Raw genomic sequence first — 20,624 nt, forward strand, 5'->3', positions numbered from 1 at the left:
AGCTGCCCACAGTTAAGGATTTAGTCTGTGACTCTGAAATAGAACATAAATAACATAAGTAATTGCACTGGGGATCACACCCAAGATTTTGGCCTCATTAGTATCATGCTGTACCCAGCTGAGGTAATATTCTTGAGTCTGTAATATCTGTAATTAACTTGACTATATATTCAGTAATACAGGGGTTAATAATCTAGTGTAAAACCCTTTAGCTTCTCCTTTGCTCTCTTCACTTTCTACAATTTGTTAGTACCTTCACCAGGAAAAAATGAAATACTTATTAATTTTATTCTTTGCAAGTAGCTGTGATAAAAGTTTTAATAGAACATAGATCGAAACACTTGGCAAAAATAATGTATTTTGGGTGTGTGTGTGTGTACCCATATCTATAATAAATATTTTAAATTTTTTCTATTAATTTTGTCTCTACCCTCCATTAATGCAAATATTTGAGAATTACAACATTTCCAAAAAAATTATCTGTATGTAATGTCTAAGTGGTTGTTACTTCCTTTGATTATTAAGTTGATATTTGACTTACTATATTCTATCTGGGTTATATCTGGCATAAAATGCTCACCCATTACTAATTGTCTCTTTTTATTGTCTTCAAAGGTGCTGACGTTCCGAATTGGAAATCATCCAGGTGTCCTAAATCCCAGTCCTGCTGTGGAGAGGGTGCAAGTACGTTTTATTTGTGCTCACCCTGCCAGTATGTCTGTAACTCCAGTATACAAAGTACCCACAGGTGCCCAGCCATGCCCACTGCCACAACACAATAAACAACTGGTGAGTCCAAATTATGTTTAAGATTGTCAGTACACTGTCTTTTAGTATATATGGGTTAATAGACCCAAGATATAGCTTTTACTTTATTTGAACTATGAAAACATGTAATGATTGAAATTAAAACAAACTGAGGCACAGAGTTCTGAGTATGTTAGTTTATTGGTAAGGCTATCAGTCACCAAATAAAAGGGATCTTTAGCTCCTCAGAAAGCCAGAAAACAATAAATGAGGACAGACATATCATTTTTATAGACAAAAGGAGAACCATCCAAAAATTAGAAGGCAGTATCCTAAATGGTGAAACCAGTATGATTGCTTACGAAGTTAGAAACATCTGTAGATGGGGGAGGGAATGATAGTGTGATTGGTTGGAAATTTGGAATGCTACTAGCAACACTCCCTCCTTCTTTCCTGTTGTGGAAAGCTCATTAGTGATATGCACCTGCATGACTGGTTAGTATTACAATAACAGACTTGCTATACCAGTGACATGTTTGTGTTCACTCAGTCATTGCATTGTCATCCAACTTTTGATTATACAAGTGATGCTTCCTTCCCTCAGTTTAGTTGATATAGTGATATAGTCATTCATACCTGTTAACATTTTAATGTGATAGTGAACAGTGGTGTGAACATCACTCTGATTTAATCATGCAGGGAACACATTAGAATTGACTGAACAAATTAGCAGAACCCCTAAGGAATCTAAATATCTATACCTTAGATGAATTTCAGCATATGGAGAGTGGAAAAGATTGCAAGCAGATTGCTACTTGTGTGGTAAGATTAGTCTTCCTTCCCTCCTCTAACCCTGAAAGGAGGAAGAAGAAATTTCTCTTTTCTTTTTATTTCTTTTAAGTCACAGCATGTAGAAACAAAGCAGAAGAGTTCTTTAGCACAAGAGAAAATTCATACTATATGGCCTTTACCCCAAAAAGATTTTTAAAAAGAAAGGGAAACAGCCATATATACAAAATAAATTGTGTAGTGAAAAAGAACTGGAAACTAATAAGGCCTATGATCCAGAGAATAGCTTAACAAATGGTCTATTTTGTATGGGAAGAAATGTTAAAATGGATAATTTCAGAAAAACATGTGAAGATTTATATGAACTGATACAGAGTGAAGAGAGGAGAAATAGAAAAACATATTCCAGGCAAACATGGCTACAGAGAGACCATTACTTGAGGGCTCAACAACCTTTAGGAATGGTCCAGCTGGCAGTAGAAAAGCAAGCTAGCTGTGGAAAAGAATAGAATCTGAGAATCTACTTGATCAGTCTACCTGACAGAGATCTTGGGAGCTGTATAGACTTGTGAATTGCATGTATAACTCATGTGTATATCCCACACATGTATAACTACATGTTCTGCCATTACTATTGTACTTCTACCACTGTACTTCAAGTTTGAGCCCACTCTTCCCATGTATGTTGTATATATTTATGGAAGGTTTATGGGAACGTGGGAAGATTGTTTTAAAACTACTATTTTTACTCTACCATCTTAGTAAATGCCTTTACTAAAATTGTGTCTATTGGCAGATTGTTCAGAAGTACACAGGTTGAGGTTTGTGAACTACCTAGTATTGAAAGTACAAATCTCATAGGGTTACCCCTGGAAAATAAGGTAGCAGCCACATTGTTGGCACCTAACCTTGGAGTGCAGATCTGGGGAGTAGACTAGAGAGGATTCTATAGTTATATTAATAAAATATTTTATTAATAAAGTATAAAGGAGAACTTGCATAATCAAAAATTATAAAGAATACAGAAACTTAATTTCAACATTCATCCCTATCAAAGCCTTTATTTTGCCTGTAATAGTTTTAGTTAAGTATTAAATAAAAAGTAGTAATATAATATTAAGTAAAATATTAAGAATGTAATGCTCTGACTAGCTTTCTGGAGGGTCTTCGGATCAACCTTGGTCTCAGCCACAAAAATAGTCAGGAATAAAGCCCAAAGTCTTTATTATCTCCTTCACAGACTGTCTCCTTTGCCTGGGGCTGGGCTAGCTTTCTGGGGGACCTTCAGATGGGCCTTGGTCTTAGTGGAGAAGTGAAGTAGACAGGACAGCCATGACGAGGGTCTTTGTCTTCGAGTCTGTCCTCCAGTCCTCTGTCTTCTCTGTCTATCTCTGAGTCTGTTTTCCCTCCCAGATCGCTTAGCTCTTATATACTCTATTATAAGTACATCATCATAGGTGTCAATCTTATAGAATAGGTGTCAACTTGTAGAACTACTAAGTACATGTAAACTAGAGAATCATTATCTCAATTCTACTGAGTTAACATCTTGTTGTAAGATTAAATCAATCATACTGAGTCTTAAGTATACCTTTTCAGAGTTCTTGCCCTCTACATAAGAGTAATAAAATTAATAAACTCCATTCTGTTCTTCCTTAATGAAAAATACTTAGCAAGTTGAGTAGTGAATTGACTAGTAGTGATTAGAGTGGGAAGGAGGAGAATAAATTCAAACATTAGATTATTGACTCATTCAAAATAATTGATTCCTAATTGTAATTCTGCCCTTAGTGAAAGGCTATACAGAACAGATTATACAACAGCATTGTAAAAATAAACAACTTTGAAAGACTTAAGAATTCTGATCATTGCAATTACCAACATGATTCCAGAAAACTCATGATAAATAACATTACCCATTTATTAAGTGATGGACTCAATAGAAGATGTGTGGTAGTTGTTTTGCTCGACTATGCACTTTGTTTAAAAGGTTTTGTTTTTGTTTTTCTTTCTTTGCAGGGAGGCAGAGTAGGGAAAAGGAGGAGGTAGAATGAAAAAAGTACATGTTTATTAATTGAAAAAAAATTAATTCTGTACTTTAAAGTACACAAAAGATTGCTACTAAAAATTAATAAATTAGTACTTATTAAGTGCTTACTATGTACCAAGTACTATGCTAACCATTAAAAAAGTAAAAAATAGCAGTCCCTATTCTCAAAGGGCTTATGTTATAATGGAGAGAAAAACAGATGAAGAGAGTGACATAAGGAAGAGAGTTTGGGTCTGAGAAATCATAGATATTGAGTTGATCTAAAGGACATTCTTTTGATACTCTCTAAAAGCAATGGCAGTTTTTTGTTTGAATAGTCTGCTTAAAATAGGAGATGAAAAAGGCATAAGAATGGACTATGTATGCACAGTATCAGAACGATAAAATTGCCTCTATGCGATGTGAAGTATGCTATCTAGTCTGGGGCTGACTGGGTATAGTGGAGTAGGAAGATGTCTATGGGCAGAGATCTGGAGGAACTCATCATTTGTGCAGAACCAAAATTAAAGATTTTTGTTGTATAATGTACCATGCATTTTTGAAAGCAAAATTATGCTACATGAATGTAATAAAAAAGTCATGTGCTATAAGAAATAATGAATCTGATTAATTCCAAGAATCATGAGAAGATTTACTCAGCTTATATAGAATGAAGTAATCAGAGCCAGGAAAATAATATGCATAATGACTACAACTTTATATACATGGAAAGAAAAGAAATTAAATGGAACACTGTCATTAATTATAATAACAAATAATTTGAGGGGAAAATTTGAGAAAATCCCCCTCTTTGCAGATGTCAGTGACTTAATTAAATATTATGCATATTCTTTCAGACACAATTAGTGTTTTGGTTGGTTTTGCCAAACTGCAGCTTTTTTCTTTTTGATGTTTTATGTCAAAATATACTCATTAGGGAGAGAGATAAGAAAGAGTATGTTTGAAAATGCAGTTAGTACAAAAACAAAAGCTACCAATAAAAAGAAGATATTTTAAAAGTATGGTGATACAGTAGTCAGTCCCTTTTCTCTCAGAGACCTGAGTATCTAGAGAGATTAATACTATAATGATTTAATTTGGACAACATGACCACAGTATAAAATAATTTATAAAAAAATTTGGTCCCTACCATAATACCAGGGCCTGTTGTGTTTGAACTCAGATTCCTGTGTCAAGCCTGAGGAATACTGTCCTTGAACTAGCAATGTTTGACCAGCACCGAAGAAAGTTTGATAATTTCAGCTCCCTGATGCTGGAATGGAAATCCTCCAATGAAACCCTTGCCCATTTTGAGGATTATAAACTAATGCTAATGGTAGCCAAGGATGATGGAAGTGGACAAACTAGACTACATGGTAATTTTTATTAACACCTTATAATTTTAATAGTTATTTCAATGTATTTAATTCTCACAATCCCATAAAGTAGGTAAGTGTAAATGTCATTGTCATTTTACAGTTACCTTTCTGAAATTCATAGGTTAGATGATTTTCCAAGTAAGCAGAACTGGAACTCACATTCAGCTTTTTCTGCTTCACATACAGTTCTTCTTCCTGTGGAAATTTATAAAATGTTCCGACATGCCTGCCATGTCTTTGTACCTGTAGAAAAAGATTTCATTTCAAATTTGATAATCAAAACTGTATCTCTTTGTTATCTTTGAATTTAAAAGTCATACCTCCTTGTGCAAGACACAAGTAATTTCATTTCTAGCATATTTCTCATGAAAATGAAATTGAATCAATTGCAATAAATGTATATTGAATTAAATTTACAAATATTGGTTGAATATCTATTCTAGGCCTAATGAGAAATATTTTTTAAAAGAGATATTAGACAATGTTCTTGCAAAGAGCATATGATCTAGTGAGAAGTATAAGACTTATATTGTCTTGTTTAAAAACAAGACAAGAAAACAATACAAGTTGCCTGGTATTGAGTCCCCACAATTTGAATCTGCCCTTACTTTACAACCTCATAGTCAAAACTGATCAACATTACTCCTTCTCTACCTCTTTGCCTCTGTTTATACTGCTTTCTACCCCTTTTCGCACTTACTGACTCTTTAAAGAACAACTTAAATGCCTCTTCTATGAAATTTTCTCTGAGCCTGTCCAATTGGTAATGACTTCTCCCTGTGTAAGACTATTTTTTTTACTACTTAATTGTTAAATTATATATTATAGGTATCTCTAACAGAATATTATAGATAACTCCATGAGGGCAGCCAGTTTTCTTTAAACTTTATAATTTCTTAGTAACTAGCAAAGTAATGTTATTAAATATTTTGGTATAAATATATCTATAAAGTTAACAATCTAACTTTAAGTAAGAATAAGTACAAAAGAAGTTAGAAAATTAGTAGAGGCTATAGTCATCTGGAAAAAATTCCTGAAGAAGGTGTGCTTTTAATTAGGGTTTAACGAATGGGAAGGCTATGGATAGAGAAATGAAATGGGGCATAGAGTTTCTAAAAGAATCTGTGCAAATGCCTCACATTGACTAATGGAGCTGTGGAAAGCCAACAAGAAAATTGGTCTAACTTGAATCTACAGTGTTGTTATTGTGGAATAAAAGAAGAGGTTGCTTAGCGTAGTAAAATGGATCCAAATTTTGTAGAACTTTGAATGCTAGGTTAAAGAGTTTGGGTGGAGTTTGTACTAGATGGTCATTCTATGACATCTGTGAGAGAGATTCAGTGGGGAATTAGTAATCATAGTTTTTGTGTAGGGGAGTAAAATAATGGAAAGTACTGTCTTAGGAAATTTATTTTGGCAAACTTAAGCAGCATGAATGGGAGAAGGATATCTCAAGGAAATAGCCATTTGTTTTTCTTTCCCAACAAATCTTGTACAGAAACAATGTCATTTATTTAATCTTTGAAAAAAATCAGTAGAATTAAGTCTTCCTTCTAACCTTTCTCCATTATTCAACTTGTTTTTTTAATGAAGTTAATTGTTATATTCCAGGGCATAAGATCCTGAAGGTACACCAGACCAAAGGGACTGTACTTATTGGAGTCAATTTTGTGGGCTATTCAGCAAAACATAGCCCAAAAGTAAGTAAGAATGAGAGAAAGATTTCTTAACACTTCTAAATGGAGTTTGCTTGGTTAGTTAGCAAACTTCCTTATAATTAGTATCAAAAATACATATATATTAAATGTTTGATGATTGAGACTTTTTACTTTAAGGATTTCTCAATTAAAGAAAAATATCCAAGAACTATGTGTTTTTAGCACCTTTAAGGGCTAATTTCTTTGACTCTGGGAGAGGTAGGTAGAGGAAGTTAAAAGAAAAAATTTATTTTTAACTTTCTGTGGTTCTTATTACATTTTCAGGAACTCTCCAACTTGCCCAGATCTGCTGCTGTGGAATTGCTCCTGGTGGAAGATGTGACTGTAGTGCCAGAAAATGCCATAATATATAATCACCCTGATGTGAAGGTAAGAGTTTCCCAGGTGTAAACTGACTTAATCATGTTGGATAAGAAAGCAGTACAAATTTGTTCTTAAATCTAAAATCTTGGTAAAGTTATTAGCATAACTTCCAAAGTAGTGATATCAAAATATCAATAAAACATTTGGTATATAGAAAATAACTAATGTAATTATTTTTAAAATTTATTTTGGTAATCATTCTCTGTTTGGAGTACTATGACCCTAATAATTTTAGCAGTAGCCTCTTTAGAATAGCATATAAATTTTTTCCCGTGTTAATACCTTATAAACCAATTTTTTCCCCCTATAGGAAATATTTAGTCTTGTGGAGGGATCTGGTTATTTTTTGGTCAACAGCAGTGAACAAGACATTGTCACCATTAACTATATGGAATCTGAAAGTTCTATTCAGGTAAGTGAATGTAACAGACACTCCAGACTTTTATCATATCATTCTTAAACTTGTTCTCCTAGAAAATATTTTGGACAAGTTTCATGGTATTGTGTTTGTTTCTTCCAAAATATTATTTCTGATTAATTGGAATTATTTTCTTTTTTAAGCTTTTAAAAAGTTTTTTTATATGATTTTGACAAACATCAATCAATATGAGCATTTTTGTATACAAAGAACAGAAAAAGAGAATTGTATATTAAACCATGTCCAACATGTTCATTGATACTTTTCTTTCTTGTATTACTGTCACTATCCCTTTGTAACTCCCCTGTACTTCCCCATGATGAGGTTAGTATCCCCTCAATTCCCAGTGGTGATGAGGTTAGTGGCATTAAGAGAGTTGTTAAAAATCCCCTTTTAATGGGCCTCAGGTTTAAAGTGAAAGAATTCACTTATTCCCGAATTATTAATTGCAAAATGAAAGTTTATTGTTGGATAGAAACCAGTTTGCTAAGAGTCTGACTTCTATAATGGCAGAGTCCTATTGGGGAAATGGAATTTGGCACTGAGATAATCAGTGAGCAGAGTCCTAGCAGCTGGGTAAGCTACTTTAGGCCTTCTGCAAGGAGTGAGTTTAAGGGAACCTGTTATATAGGTATCTTGGTGTGGGAGCTTGGGACAGCCTAAGCTGATCAGACTAGGATTTCTCAATTGAATGAGAATTTAGAATCTCAAAAATATGAATGGGAGTTGATTTGCCCTTAAATAGTGTTTCTTCTTTCATCCTGAAAAGATGGGCTCTCTCTAGACTCCTTGAAGCCTGGGAGATCCTGATCTCTCAGATCAAAAAGGGGGACACAATTAAATTTTAAAGGGAACACAGTTTAGTGATAATCTTAAAGGGAACAGCTTCAGTAAAGGGAACAGTTTCCCTCCCACTTTACCCATACACACACATATAAAATTAAAGCCTTCCTTTGTAACAAATAAGTGTAATCAAGCAAAATAAACATATTATTCATGTCTGAAGACATATAGCTGAAAATATGTGTGTACCTACAGTCCATTATCCCATCTTCCAAAAAGTAAGAAACATGCTTCATTGTCAGTCTTCTGGAGTCATTAATTCATATCAGAGCTCTTAAAGGTTTCAAAGTTGTTTTCCTTTACATATTGTATTCTGGTTTTGCTTACTTCAGTCTGCAATCTGTTCATACAAATCTACTGAAGTTCAGATGAATTTGTCCTTTTCATCCTTTTTTTATAGAACAATAATATTCATTTTGTTCATATCCCATAAGTTGTTCAGCCATTTACTTATTTATGTGCACTCACTTTGTTTCCAATTAATTACTACAACAAAAAGAACTGATATGAATATTTTTGTACATATGGGGTTTTTTTCTTCTGTCTTTGATCTTTGGAGATACGTGCCTTGTAGTAATACTGAAGGTCAAAGGGTTTACAAAGTATAGTGACTTTCTGAGCATAATTCCAAATTGCTACTTATTATGGGCCAGAACTTGAAACAAGGTGTTGACTCACTGGAATTGATGGAAGCAATGCTTGTGTGCTTGGGTTTGCACCTTTGAGAGTTCACACATTAGCTCATACACATTAGTTCACAAGTTGGGGAGATTCACAAGTCAGAATTCAATATGAGATTCACAAGAATGAGATTCACACCTCCCATAATCCCACTCTCAGAGGAGGAGTCAACCTTTGAGTTTACACCTCTAAAAGAGCATAAAAAGGAGCTGAGTCAGTGGAGTCCGTTAGTTCGGAAGATTGCCAGGAGTCGGAGTTGAGCTAGAGGCAAAGGCTGGCAGAGGCAAAAGAGTAGTAATGAGAGCTCTCAGAAGCAAAGAAAGTTAACTGGGCTATTTTGGAAGAGAAAATAAGACTACTTTAATCCCTGGCTGCATTTGAGGTAATTATTACTTGGAACTGAAATGAAGGCTGCCTCTAGAACCTCCCCAAGAAACCTGCTCCCAGAGAGAACCATCATATATTAGAAAAAGAAAAAGAACACCACAGCTACCCATTGTAGTTGAACCAATTTACAATTCCAGCAATAGTGCAGTAGCATTTCCTCTCCAACAGTTGTCATTCTCCTTTTTTGTCATCTTTACCATGTTGATGGGCGTATTGTAGAAACTGAGAATTTGAATTTTAATTTCCATTTCTCTTATAATTGATTTGAAGTATTTTTTCAAAAGATGTTGAAATCTTGAATTTCTTCTTTTGAGAATTGCCTGTTCATATCTTCTATTTCTTACATATCACAAGTGATTGGACAGATATTTAAATCTTTTTAACCCAACAGTTATTAAGTGCCTGTTATATCCAAGGCACTAGGATCAAAAACAGAAATAGTCTTTCTCTTCAAGGAGTTTACCTTCCATGGTAAATTGTTAAACATATTGTTTAATTGTTAAGCTCTTAAAACTGTTAAAACATATACATAGATAAATAAATAAAGAAAATTTGAGGAGAGAGGAAATGCCAACTAGAAGAAAGGAAGATAAGGAAAGATTACTTGTGGGAAGTGGCATCTAAGCTTAACTTAAAAGGAAATGAAGGATTCTAAGAAGTGGTGGTGAAAGGAAGTGGAACAGGCATAGAAAGACCATGATATAAAAGGTGGAATGGTGCTTTAATTTGGTTGGAATGAGATTGCATAAAGGGAAGTAAAATGAAATACATCTGGAAAGGTAGCTGGAGCCAGATAGTAGGTTACCACAAAAACCAGATTGAGGAAGTTGTATCTTATCCTGGAGAAAAATATTTTTGAGCAGAGTTATGCCTTGGTTATCTCTCTGGCTGTTTGACTACTGGCTTATTAACTGCTGTTTGAAAGATTAAGGAAATAAGCATAGATAAAGAGGGAAAAAAATTACTGCTTTCTGAAGATGATACAATGATTTATTTTAAAAATTCTAAAGTGCCAGTCAAAAAATGAATTGAAACAAATATTAACTGCTATAAAGTTGTAGGATATAGTCAGTTCTTATAAATCACCAACATTCCTACATGTTATCAATAAAGCCTAGAAGAAGAAGCTAGAAAGACAACTTCCATTTAAAATACAGCAAAAGACATAAAATATTTTGGAGTGTGTCTACGAAGATACAAGAAAAAATGAATTCAGCCATGAAAACATTCTTTGCAGAAATTAAAAAATAAATAATTGAAGAAATAACATTATACGGGTAGGTCAAGGCAATACGATAAATAGCAATACTAAATTACTTATTTAGCACTTTACAAACCAGACTACCACAAGATATGTTTATGTTAGAAATTTGAATTATGATTATGTTAGAAAAAAACAGAATTCATATGAAAGAAAAATAGATCAATAATTTTTGATAGTAATAATAAAAAGGGCAAGAAAAAAGGGAAACATTAAAACTGCAAACTATACTACAAATTAATAATTATTAAAAATGATTTAGTATTTTAAAAATAGAAAGGTTGCTCAGTGGAAGAGATTATATATACTACATAAGAAAGTGAGCAAACGAGCATAATAGCATAATGTTCAGTACATTAAAACATCTTAATTATGGTAGGGGTAAGGATTCACTGTCTGACAAAAACTAATGGGAAAAAGGGAAAAACAGTTTGACAGACATTAATTTCAGAATAAATTCCAAATGGACATATAACTTAGACATGTAAAGTGACATTAGGAATTTAGGGAAGCAAAGGGGAGAAAATGATCTTTTAGTTCAGTGGCTAGGAAAAAGTGTTGCAGAAAATAAGATGAAAACTTTTAATTAATAAAATTGAAAAGTTTTGCATAAACAAATATAATACAGCAAAATTTTTAAAAATTAAAAGGGAAACATAACTGTTAAAGAATTTTTGTAATATAAATTTAAAGGTAAAGGTCTTGTCCAAAATATAAAAGGAATTGACTCAATAAAGACTAAAAGCCATTTCGCAATAAATAATTGATGTGGGTATGAACAAGCAATTTTTATTCTTATTTTTTTTTACCTCCTTATTTTCAAAATATATGCCTAGTTTTCAACATTCACCCTTGCAAAACCTTATGTTCCAAATTTTTTCTCCCTTTCTTCCCCCTACCCTTTCCCTTAGACAGCATGTAATCCAACATATATTAAACATGTGCAATTCTTGTATACATTTTTCCATACTTTCGTGCTGCACAAGAGAAAAATTAGAAAACAAAATGCAAGCAAACAATTACACAGTCTTCTCCCTGAGGGCATATGGCTCTCTCCATTACAAGTCTATTGGAGGGGAGGGGACGGAACCAAGATGGCGGAGAAGACACATGTGTCTGTCTAAGCTCTCCCTTACCATCAGACTACTTTTTTATGGAACAGCCTTGGAATTAGTGCTTGACTGAAAAAAACCATGAATGTTGGGAGTACAACATATTACCAATAGAAAATAATCTTGAAATTCTCCAGAAAAGGTCTGTTTTCGCTTGCGGGAAAGGATGGTTAGGCCAGGCGCAGCATCAGGCAAGTTGGCAGTGAGAGCATAGAAGACAGCTCACACTGAGTAGACTAAAGGAGGGCAGGGTGTGGTCTCAGCCTGCAGAAAATTTGCAGGGATAACTTTACCACAGTGTGGCTACTCTGCTCTGCTCTGGCAGCAAGCCTACATAGGTCAGCAGAGAAACTATAAACACAGAGGGTAAAGATTATAACCCCAAAGCACTAGACTCTCTCAGGACCCAGCCACACCCACCTAGCACTGGAAGGGACTCAGCACGATCTCAGCATGCAACCACTGAGCACAGCTCAGACACTGACCACAGCGTAGACACTAATCCCAGCACAGCCTTTGCTGTCCCACTGCTGCTTCACTACTACTTCCTGTTGTGCTGCTTCACTACTACTTCCTGTTGTCTGTCAAGGAAGCTTGGTAACACTAAAGTGCCTCAAAAGCAGACTGCAGTTTTTGTTTGTTTTGCTTTTTGGTTTTTTGGGTTTTTTTCTTTTGTCAAAATGAGTAAAAAGGCAAAGCTCTAACTCTAGATGTAATTAACTATAGATAATTTCTATATTGGAAAAGAGCAGACCTCAAATCCTGAGGAGATTATAAGCAGATGGTCTCTAGATGAATCCCCAAATGGTGATATAACCTAGTCTCTATCACATAAAACTCTCATAGAAAAAATTTTAAAAGCTCTTTAAAAAGAGCTAGAATAAAAATGGGGAAAGGAAAAGGATGCTTTGCAAGAGGATCTGGATAAGTCATGTTACTCATTAAAAGATAGAGTGGATAAAGAAATCAACTCCCTGAAAAATAGAATTAGTGAATTGGAAAAAGAAAATAATTCACTAAAAAATAAAAATGGCAAAATGGAAAAAAAAATCATAGAACAAAACAGCTCATTTAAAAACTCAATTGGACAATTACAAAAAGAAATTTAAAAAGTAAATGAAGAAAATAATTCATTAAAAATCAGAATTGAATAAATGGAAATGAATGACTCAAGGAGACACCTAGAATCAGTCAAGAAAACCAAAAAAAATGAAAAATAGGAAAAAATGTTAAATACCTACTTGGGAAAACAACAGACCTGGAAAATAGATCTAGGAGAGATAATCTAAGGATTATTGGACTTCCTGAAAATCATGATGAAAAAAAGAGCCTAGACACTATTTTTCAGGAAATCATCTCAGAGAACTGCCCAGATGTTATAGAAACAGAAGATAAAATAGACATTAAAAGAATTAATCTATCACCTACTGAAAGAGATCCCCAAATCAAAACTCCAAGAAATATTGTGGCTAAATTCCAGAACTTATCAGACCAAGGAAAAAAAACTACAAGCAGCTAGAAAAAAACAATTCAAATACAGAAGAGCCACAATAAGGATTACTCAGGATCTAGCAGCATCCACATTAAAGGATCGAAGGGCCTGGAATCTGATATTCCCAAAGCCAAGGAATTTGATATGCAACCAAAAATGACTTACCCAGCCAAAATGAGCATTTTCTTCTAAGGAAGAAGATAGACATTCAATGAAATAGGTGAATTCCATCAATTTCTGATGAAAAAAAATAGAACTAAACAAAAAGTTTGACCTCCAAATATAAGACTCAAGAGAAACATAAAAAGGTAAAAAGAAATCTTGGGAACTATATTGCTATTATGAGTATACATAAAGAATACATGTATAATTTGGTTTTACTGTTATAAAAAAGAAGCTAGAGGTGGAAAGGAAATTGTACCAGAAAAAGGGAAAAGTGGAGGTACTACATCTCACAAAGAGGCAAAGGAAACCTATTGTATCTGAGGGAAAAAAGGGAAAGGGATGAACATAATGTGACTCTTAGTCTCATCAGAATTGGCTCAAAAGGAAAATTTTAGACATATTCGATTTACAGAGAAACTTCTCCCACCTTATTGAAAAGTGAGAGGAGATGTTTGTAGTGGCTAGAAATTGGAAAATGAATGGATGCCCATCAATTGGAGAATGGTTGGGTAAACTGTAGTATATGAATGTTATGGAATATTATTGTTCTGTAAGAAATGATCAGCAGGATGAATACAGAGAGGCTTGGAGAGACTTACATGAACTGATGCTAAGTGAAATGAGCAGAACCAGGAGATCATTATATACCTCAACAGCGATACTGTATGACAATGTATTTTGATGGAAGTAGATTTCTTCGACAAAGAGATCTAACTCAGTTTCAATTGATCAAGGATGGACAGAAGCAGCTACAACCAAAGAAAGAACACTGGGAAATGAATGTAAACTGTTGGCATTTTTGTTTTTCTTCCCAGGTTATTTTTTATCTTCTGAATCCAAGTCTTCCTGTGCAACAAGAGAACTGTTCAGTTCTGCACACATATATTGTGTCTAGGCTATACAGTGACATATTCAACATGTATAGGACTGTTTGCTATCTGGGGGAGGAGGAGAAGGGAGGGAGGGGAAAAGTCAGAACAGAAGTGAGTGCAAGGGATAATGTTGTAAAAAAAAAAAAAATTGCCCAGGCATGGGTTCTGTCAATAAAAAGTTATAATAATAATAATAATAAAAAGGAAATGAAGGTCAATAAATAAATAAATAGTCTTGGGCTAGGGGAAAAAAAAGAAAGAAAAGCGATAGAAAAAAAGCAAAAGGGAAGGAGTAAACTAAATAGAAGGGAATACAGAAATTGTGGAGAAAGGTTTAAGGAAAAGGGGTGAAACTCTAATGGGGGGGAAGGATCCTAAAGAGGGAGGGTTGTGTGAGGCAAGTGGTGCTCACAAGTTTAATACTGGGAAGGGGAGGGGGGGTAAGGGAGAAAGGAAAGAGAAAAGCATAATCTGGAGTTAACAAGATGGCAGGAAATACAGAATTAGTAATTTTAACCATAAATGTGAATGGGGTAAAGTCCTCCATAAAGTGGAGGCGGATAGCAGACTGGATTAAAAGTCAGAATCCTACAGTATGTTGTTTACAGGAAACACACTTGAAGCAGGGCAATACATACAAAGTAAAGATAAAAGGCTGGAGCAGAATCTATGCTTCAGGTGAAGTAGGAGTCGCCATCCTTATCTCAGATCAAGCAAAAGCAAAAATTGATCTAATTAAAAGAGATAAGGAAGGGCACTATATCTTACTAAAGAGTAGCATAGATAATGAAGCAATATCAATATTAAACATATATGCACCAAGTGGTGTAGCATCTAAATTCTTAAAGGAGAAGTTAAGAGAGCTGCAAGAAGAAATAGCAAAACAACCTTGCACACTCTCAGAACTAGATAAATCAAACCACAAAATAAATAAGAAAGAAGTTTAAAAGGAAACTAGAACACTAGAAAGGTTAGATATGATAGATCTTTGGAGAAAACTAAGTGGAGATAGAAAGGAGTACAATTTCTTTTCGGCAGTTCATGGAACCTATATAAAAATTGACCATATCTTAGGACAGGGGTCCTCAAACTATGGCCCACGGCCAGATGCAGCACCTGAGGATGTTTATCCCCTTCATCCAGGGCTATAAAGTTTCTTTATTTAAAGGCCCACAAAACAAAGTTTTTGTTTTTACTATAGTCCGCCCTCCAACAGTCTGAGGGACAGTGAACTGGCCCCCTATTTTAAAAGTTTGAGGACCCCTGTATTAGGACATAAAGACCTCAAATTCAAATGCAGAAAGGCAGAAATGGTAAATTTTCAGATTACGATGCAATAAAAATTACATTCAATAAAAAGCCAGGGGAAAATAGACCAAAAAGTAATTGGAAACAAAATAATCTTATCCTAAAGAATGATTGGGTGAAACAGCAAATCATAGACACAATTAAAATTTCATTCAAGAAAATGACAATAATGAGATGTCATACCAAAATGTGTGGGATGCAGCCAAAGCAGAAATAAGGGGAAATTTCATATCTCTAGAGGCCTACTTGAATAAAAGAGAGAAAATCAATGAATTAGGCTTGCAACTAAAAAAAGCTAGAAAAAGGGCAAATTGAAAAACCCCATTCAAATACTAAACTTGAAATTCTAAAAATAAAAGGAGAGATTAATAAAATTGAAAGCAAAAAAAATGAATTAGTAAATAAAACTAAGAGTTGGTTCTATGAAAAAATTAACAAAATAGATAAATCCTTGGTAAATTTGATTTTAAAAAAGGAAAGAGGAAAATCAAATTGTTAGTTTTAAAAATGAAAAGGGAGAACTTGCACTAATGAAGAAGAAATTAGAGCAATAATTAGGAGTTACTTTGTCCAACTTGATACCAATAAATTTGATAACTTAAGTGAAATGGATGAATCCTTCAAAATAGCTTGCCCAGATTAACAGAGGAAGAAGTAAACTGGCTAAGTAGTCCCATTTTAGAAAAAGAAATATAACAAGCTATTAATCAACTCCCCAAGAAAAACTCCTCAGGACCAGATGGATTTACATGTGAATTCTACCAAACATTTAAAGAACAATTCATTCCAATGCTATATAAACTATTTGGAAAAATAGGGATTGAAGGAGTCCTACCAAATTCATTTTACGACACAGACATGATACTGATACCTAAACCAGGTTAGATGAAAACAGAGAAATAAAACTATAGACCAATCTCCCTAATGAACATTGATGCAAAAATTTTAATAAAATACTAGCAAAAAGATTACAGAAAATCATCCCCAGGAATAATACATCATGACCAAATAGGATTTATGCCAGGAGCGTAGGGCTGGTTCAATATTACAAAAACTATTAACATAATTGACTATATCAATAACGAAATTAGCAAAAATCATATGATCATCTCAATAGATGCAGAAAAAGCATTTGATAAAATCCAACACCCGTTCCAATTAAAAACAGTAGAGAGTATAGGAATAAATGGACTTTTCCTTAAAATAGTCAGTAGCATCTATTTAAATCCATCAGTAAGCATCATATGTAATGGTGATAAACTGGAACCATTCCCAATAAAATGAGAAGTGAAACAAGGTTGCCCACTATCACCATTACTATTCAATATTATATTAGAAATGATAGCTTTGGCAATAAGAGATGAAAAAGAAATTAAAGGAATTAGAACAGGTAATGAGGAAACCAAATTATCACTCTTTGCAGTTGATATGATGGTATACTTAGAGAACCCCAGAGATTCTACTAAAAAACTATTAGAAATAATCCACAACTTTAGCAAAGTTGCAGGATACAAAATAAATCCACATAAATCCTCAGCATTTTTATATATCACTAACAAAATCTAACAGCAAGAGATACAAAGAGAAATTCCATTTAAAATAATTGTCGATAGTATAAAATATTTGGGAATCTTATCTGCCAAAGGAAAATCAGGAACTATATGAGCAAAACTTCAAAACACTTTCTACACAAATAAAGTCAGATCTAAACAATTGGAAAAATATTGAGTGCTCTTGGATAGGCCATATGAATATAATAAAAATGATAATACTACCTAAACTAATTTATTTATTTAGTGCTATAGCAATCAGACTCCCACTAAAGTATTTTAATGACCTAGAAAAAATAACAACAAAATTCATATGGAAGAACAAAGGGTCAAGAATTTCAAGGGAAGTAATGGGAAAAAAAAATCAAATGAAAGTAGCCTCACTGTACGTGACTTAAAACTATATTATAAAGCATTGCTCACCAAAACCATTTGGTATTGGCTAAGAAATAGTTGACTAGTTGATCATTGGATATTCAGAGGTTCACAGGACAAAATAGTCAATAACTATAGCAATTTAGTGTTTGACAAACCCAGACTTCAACTTTTGGGATAAGAATTCACGATTTAACAAAAACTGCTGGGAAAATTGGAAATTAGTATGGCAGAAATTAGGCATGGATCCACACTTAACACCGTACTTCAAGATAAGATCAAAATGAGTTCATGATTTAGGCATAAAGAACGAAATTATAAATAAATTAGAAGAACATAGGATAATTTACCTCTCAGATTTGTGGAGGAGAAAGGAATTTGTGACCAAAGAAGAACTAGAGATAATTATTGATCACAAAATAGAAAATTTTGATTATATTAAGTTAAAAAACTTTTGTACAAACAAAACTAGAGCAGACCAGATGAGAAGGGAAGTAATAAATTGGAAAAACATTTTTACAATTAAAGATTCTGATAAAGGCCTCATTTCCAAAATATATAGAGAATTGACTCTAATTTATAAGAAACCAAGCCATTCTCCAATTGATAAATAATTGGTGAAAGGATATGAACAGACAATTTTCAGATGATGAAATTGAAAATATTTCTACTCATATGAAAAGGTGTTCCAAATCATTATTGATCAGAGAAATGCAAATTAAGACAACTCTGAGATACCACTATACACCTGTCAGATTGGCTAAGAGGACAAGAAAAGATAATGACAAATGTTGGAGGGGATGCAAGAAAATTGGGACACTGATGCATTGATGGTGGAGTTGTGAATGGATCCAACCATTCTGAAGAGCAATTTGGAACTATCCTCAAAAAGTTATCAAACTGCGCATACCCTTTGATCCAGCAGTGTTACTACTGGGCTTATATCCCAAAGAGATATTAAAGAAGGGAAAGGGACCCACATGTGCAAAAATGTTTGTGACAGCCCTTTTCATAGTGGCTAGAAACTGAAAATTGAATGGATGCCCACCAATTGGAAATTGGCTGAGTAAATTATGGTATATACATATTATGGTATATTATTGTTCTGTAAGAAATGACCAGCAGGATGAATACAGAGAGGCTTGGAGAGACTTACATGAGCTGATGCTAGGTGAAATGAGCAGAACCAGGAGATCATTATACACAGCAACAACAATACTACCTGAGGATCAATTCTGATGGAAGTGGTTATCTTTGGCAATGAGAGGATCCAATTCAATTCCAATTGATCAGTGATGAACAGAACCAGCTACACCCAGCGAAAGAACATTGGGAAATGAGTGTGGACTGCTTGCATTTTTGTTTTTCTTCTCAAGTTATTTTTACCTTTCTAAATCCGATTTTCTTGTGCAACAAGAGAACTGTATAAATATGTACACATATACTGTATTTAAGATATACTTCAACATGTTTAACATGTATGAGACTGTCTGCCATCTAGGAGAGGGGATGGAGGGAAGGAAAAGAAAAGTTGGAACAGAAGTGTTTGCTGAATTGAAAAATTCACCCTTGCATATGTTCTGTCAATAAAAAACTATAATAATAATAATAAAAAGAAACAAAAACAAAAACAAAACAAAACAAGTCTATTGAAATTGGCCTGAATTACCTCATTGTTGAAAAGCCATCTACATCCAGAGAAAGGATTATGGGGACCTAGTATGGAGCATAACATAGTATTTTCACCATTTTTGTAGTAGTTTGCTTACATTTTGTTTTCTTTCTCACTTTTTGATTTGATTTCTCTTGTATAGCATGATAAATGTGGAAATATACATCGAAGAATGACACATTTAACATATTGGATTGCTTGCTGTCTAAGGGAAGGAAAAAAAATTTGTAACACAGGATTTTGTAATGGTGGATGTTGAAAACTATTTGATTCCGATATTTTGAAAATAAAAAGCAAATTTTTATCAAAATATTTGATCAAAAAGAAAGAAAAGAGCCATGTCCATCAGAATTGATCATCACATAATCTTGTTGCTGTGTATAGTGTTCTCTTCTTTCTACTCACTTCACTTAGCTTCAGTTCATGTAACTCTCTAGGCCTTTCTGAAATCCTCTTGCTGATCATTTCTTTTAGAACAATAATATTCCATAATATTCACATAACTAACTTATTCAGCCATTCTCCAATTGAGGGACACACACACTCAGTTTCCAGTTCCTTCCCACTATACAAATTGCTGCTGCAAACATTTTTGCACAGGTGGATCCCTTTCCCTCCTTTTATGATTTCTTTGGGATATAAGCTCAGTAGAAATATTGCTGGATCAAAGGTTTTATAATCCTTTGGGATAGTTACAAATTTCTCTCCAGAATGGTTGAATCAGTTCACAACTCTACCAGCAATGTATTAAGGTCCCAGTTTTCCCACATCCTCTTCAATATTTATCATTATCTTTTCTTGCTATCTTACCCAATCTGAGAGTGTGTAGTGGTACCTCAGTGGTCTTAATTTGCATATCTCTGATCAATAGTGATTTAGAGCATTTTTTCACATGACTAGAAATGACTTTAATTTTATTGTCTCAGAATTGTCTATTCTTATCCTTTGACCATTTATCACTTGGGGAATGGGTTGTATTCTTATAAATTTAAATCAGTTATTTATATACTTTAGAAATAAGGCTTTTAAGAGAACCCTTGTATATAACATTTCCCCTACCCCCCCACCCCCATTCCCCAGTTTTCTGCTTCTCTTCTAATCTTGGCTGCATTGGTTTTGTTTGTACAAAACCTTTTTAATTTAATATAATCAACATTATCCATTTTGCATTTCTTAATGTATCTTTGGCCACAAATTCCATTCTTCTCTACAGATCTGAGAGGTAGATAATCCTGTATAGTTCTAATTTGTTTATACTATCACTCTTCCTATCCAAATCATAAGCCCATTTCAACCTTATCTTGGTAATATCTTGGTACTAGGTCTTGGTCAATGCTTAGTTTCTGTTATACTATTTTCCAATTTTTTTCCAGCAATTTTTGTCAAATAGTGAATTCTTATCTCAGAAGCTGGGGTCTTTGGGGTTTATCAAACACTAAATTACTATAGTCTGTGATACTATT

At 33.8% G+C, this 20,624-nt stretch overlaps 1 protein-coding gene across 1 annotated transcript in view; it reads left to right on the forward strand.

Annotated features, from left to right (window-relative positions):
• Nucleotides 1-20,624, forward strand: part of NUP210L (nucleoporin 210 like) — a 142,075-nt gene that overhangs the window by 75,373 nt on the left and 46,078 nt on the right. The window contains exons 16-20 of the mRNA XM_051993986.1: nt 616-789; nt 4,749-4,941; nt 6,556-6,644; nt 6,927-7,031; nt 7,336-7,437. Of these exons, the coding sequence (XP_051849946.1) occupies nt 616-789; nt 4,749-4,941; nt 6,556-6,644; nt 6,927-7,031; nt 7,336-7,437 (663 nt within the window). The remainder of the gene's footprint in view (nt 1-615; nt 790-4,748; nt 4,942-6,555; nt 6,645-6,926; nt 7,032-7,335; nt 7,438-20,624) is intronic.

This window comes from Antechinus flavipes, chromosome 4 (assembly GCF_016432865.1).
Source record: "Antechinus flavipes isolate AdamAnt ecotype Samford, QLD, Australia chromosome 4, AdamAnt_v2, whole genome shotgun sequence".
Lineage (NCBI taxonomy): Eukaryota > Metazoa > Chordata > Mammalia > Dasyuromorphia > Dasyuridae > Antechinus > Antechinus flavipes.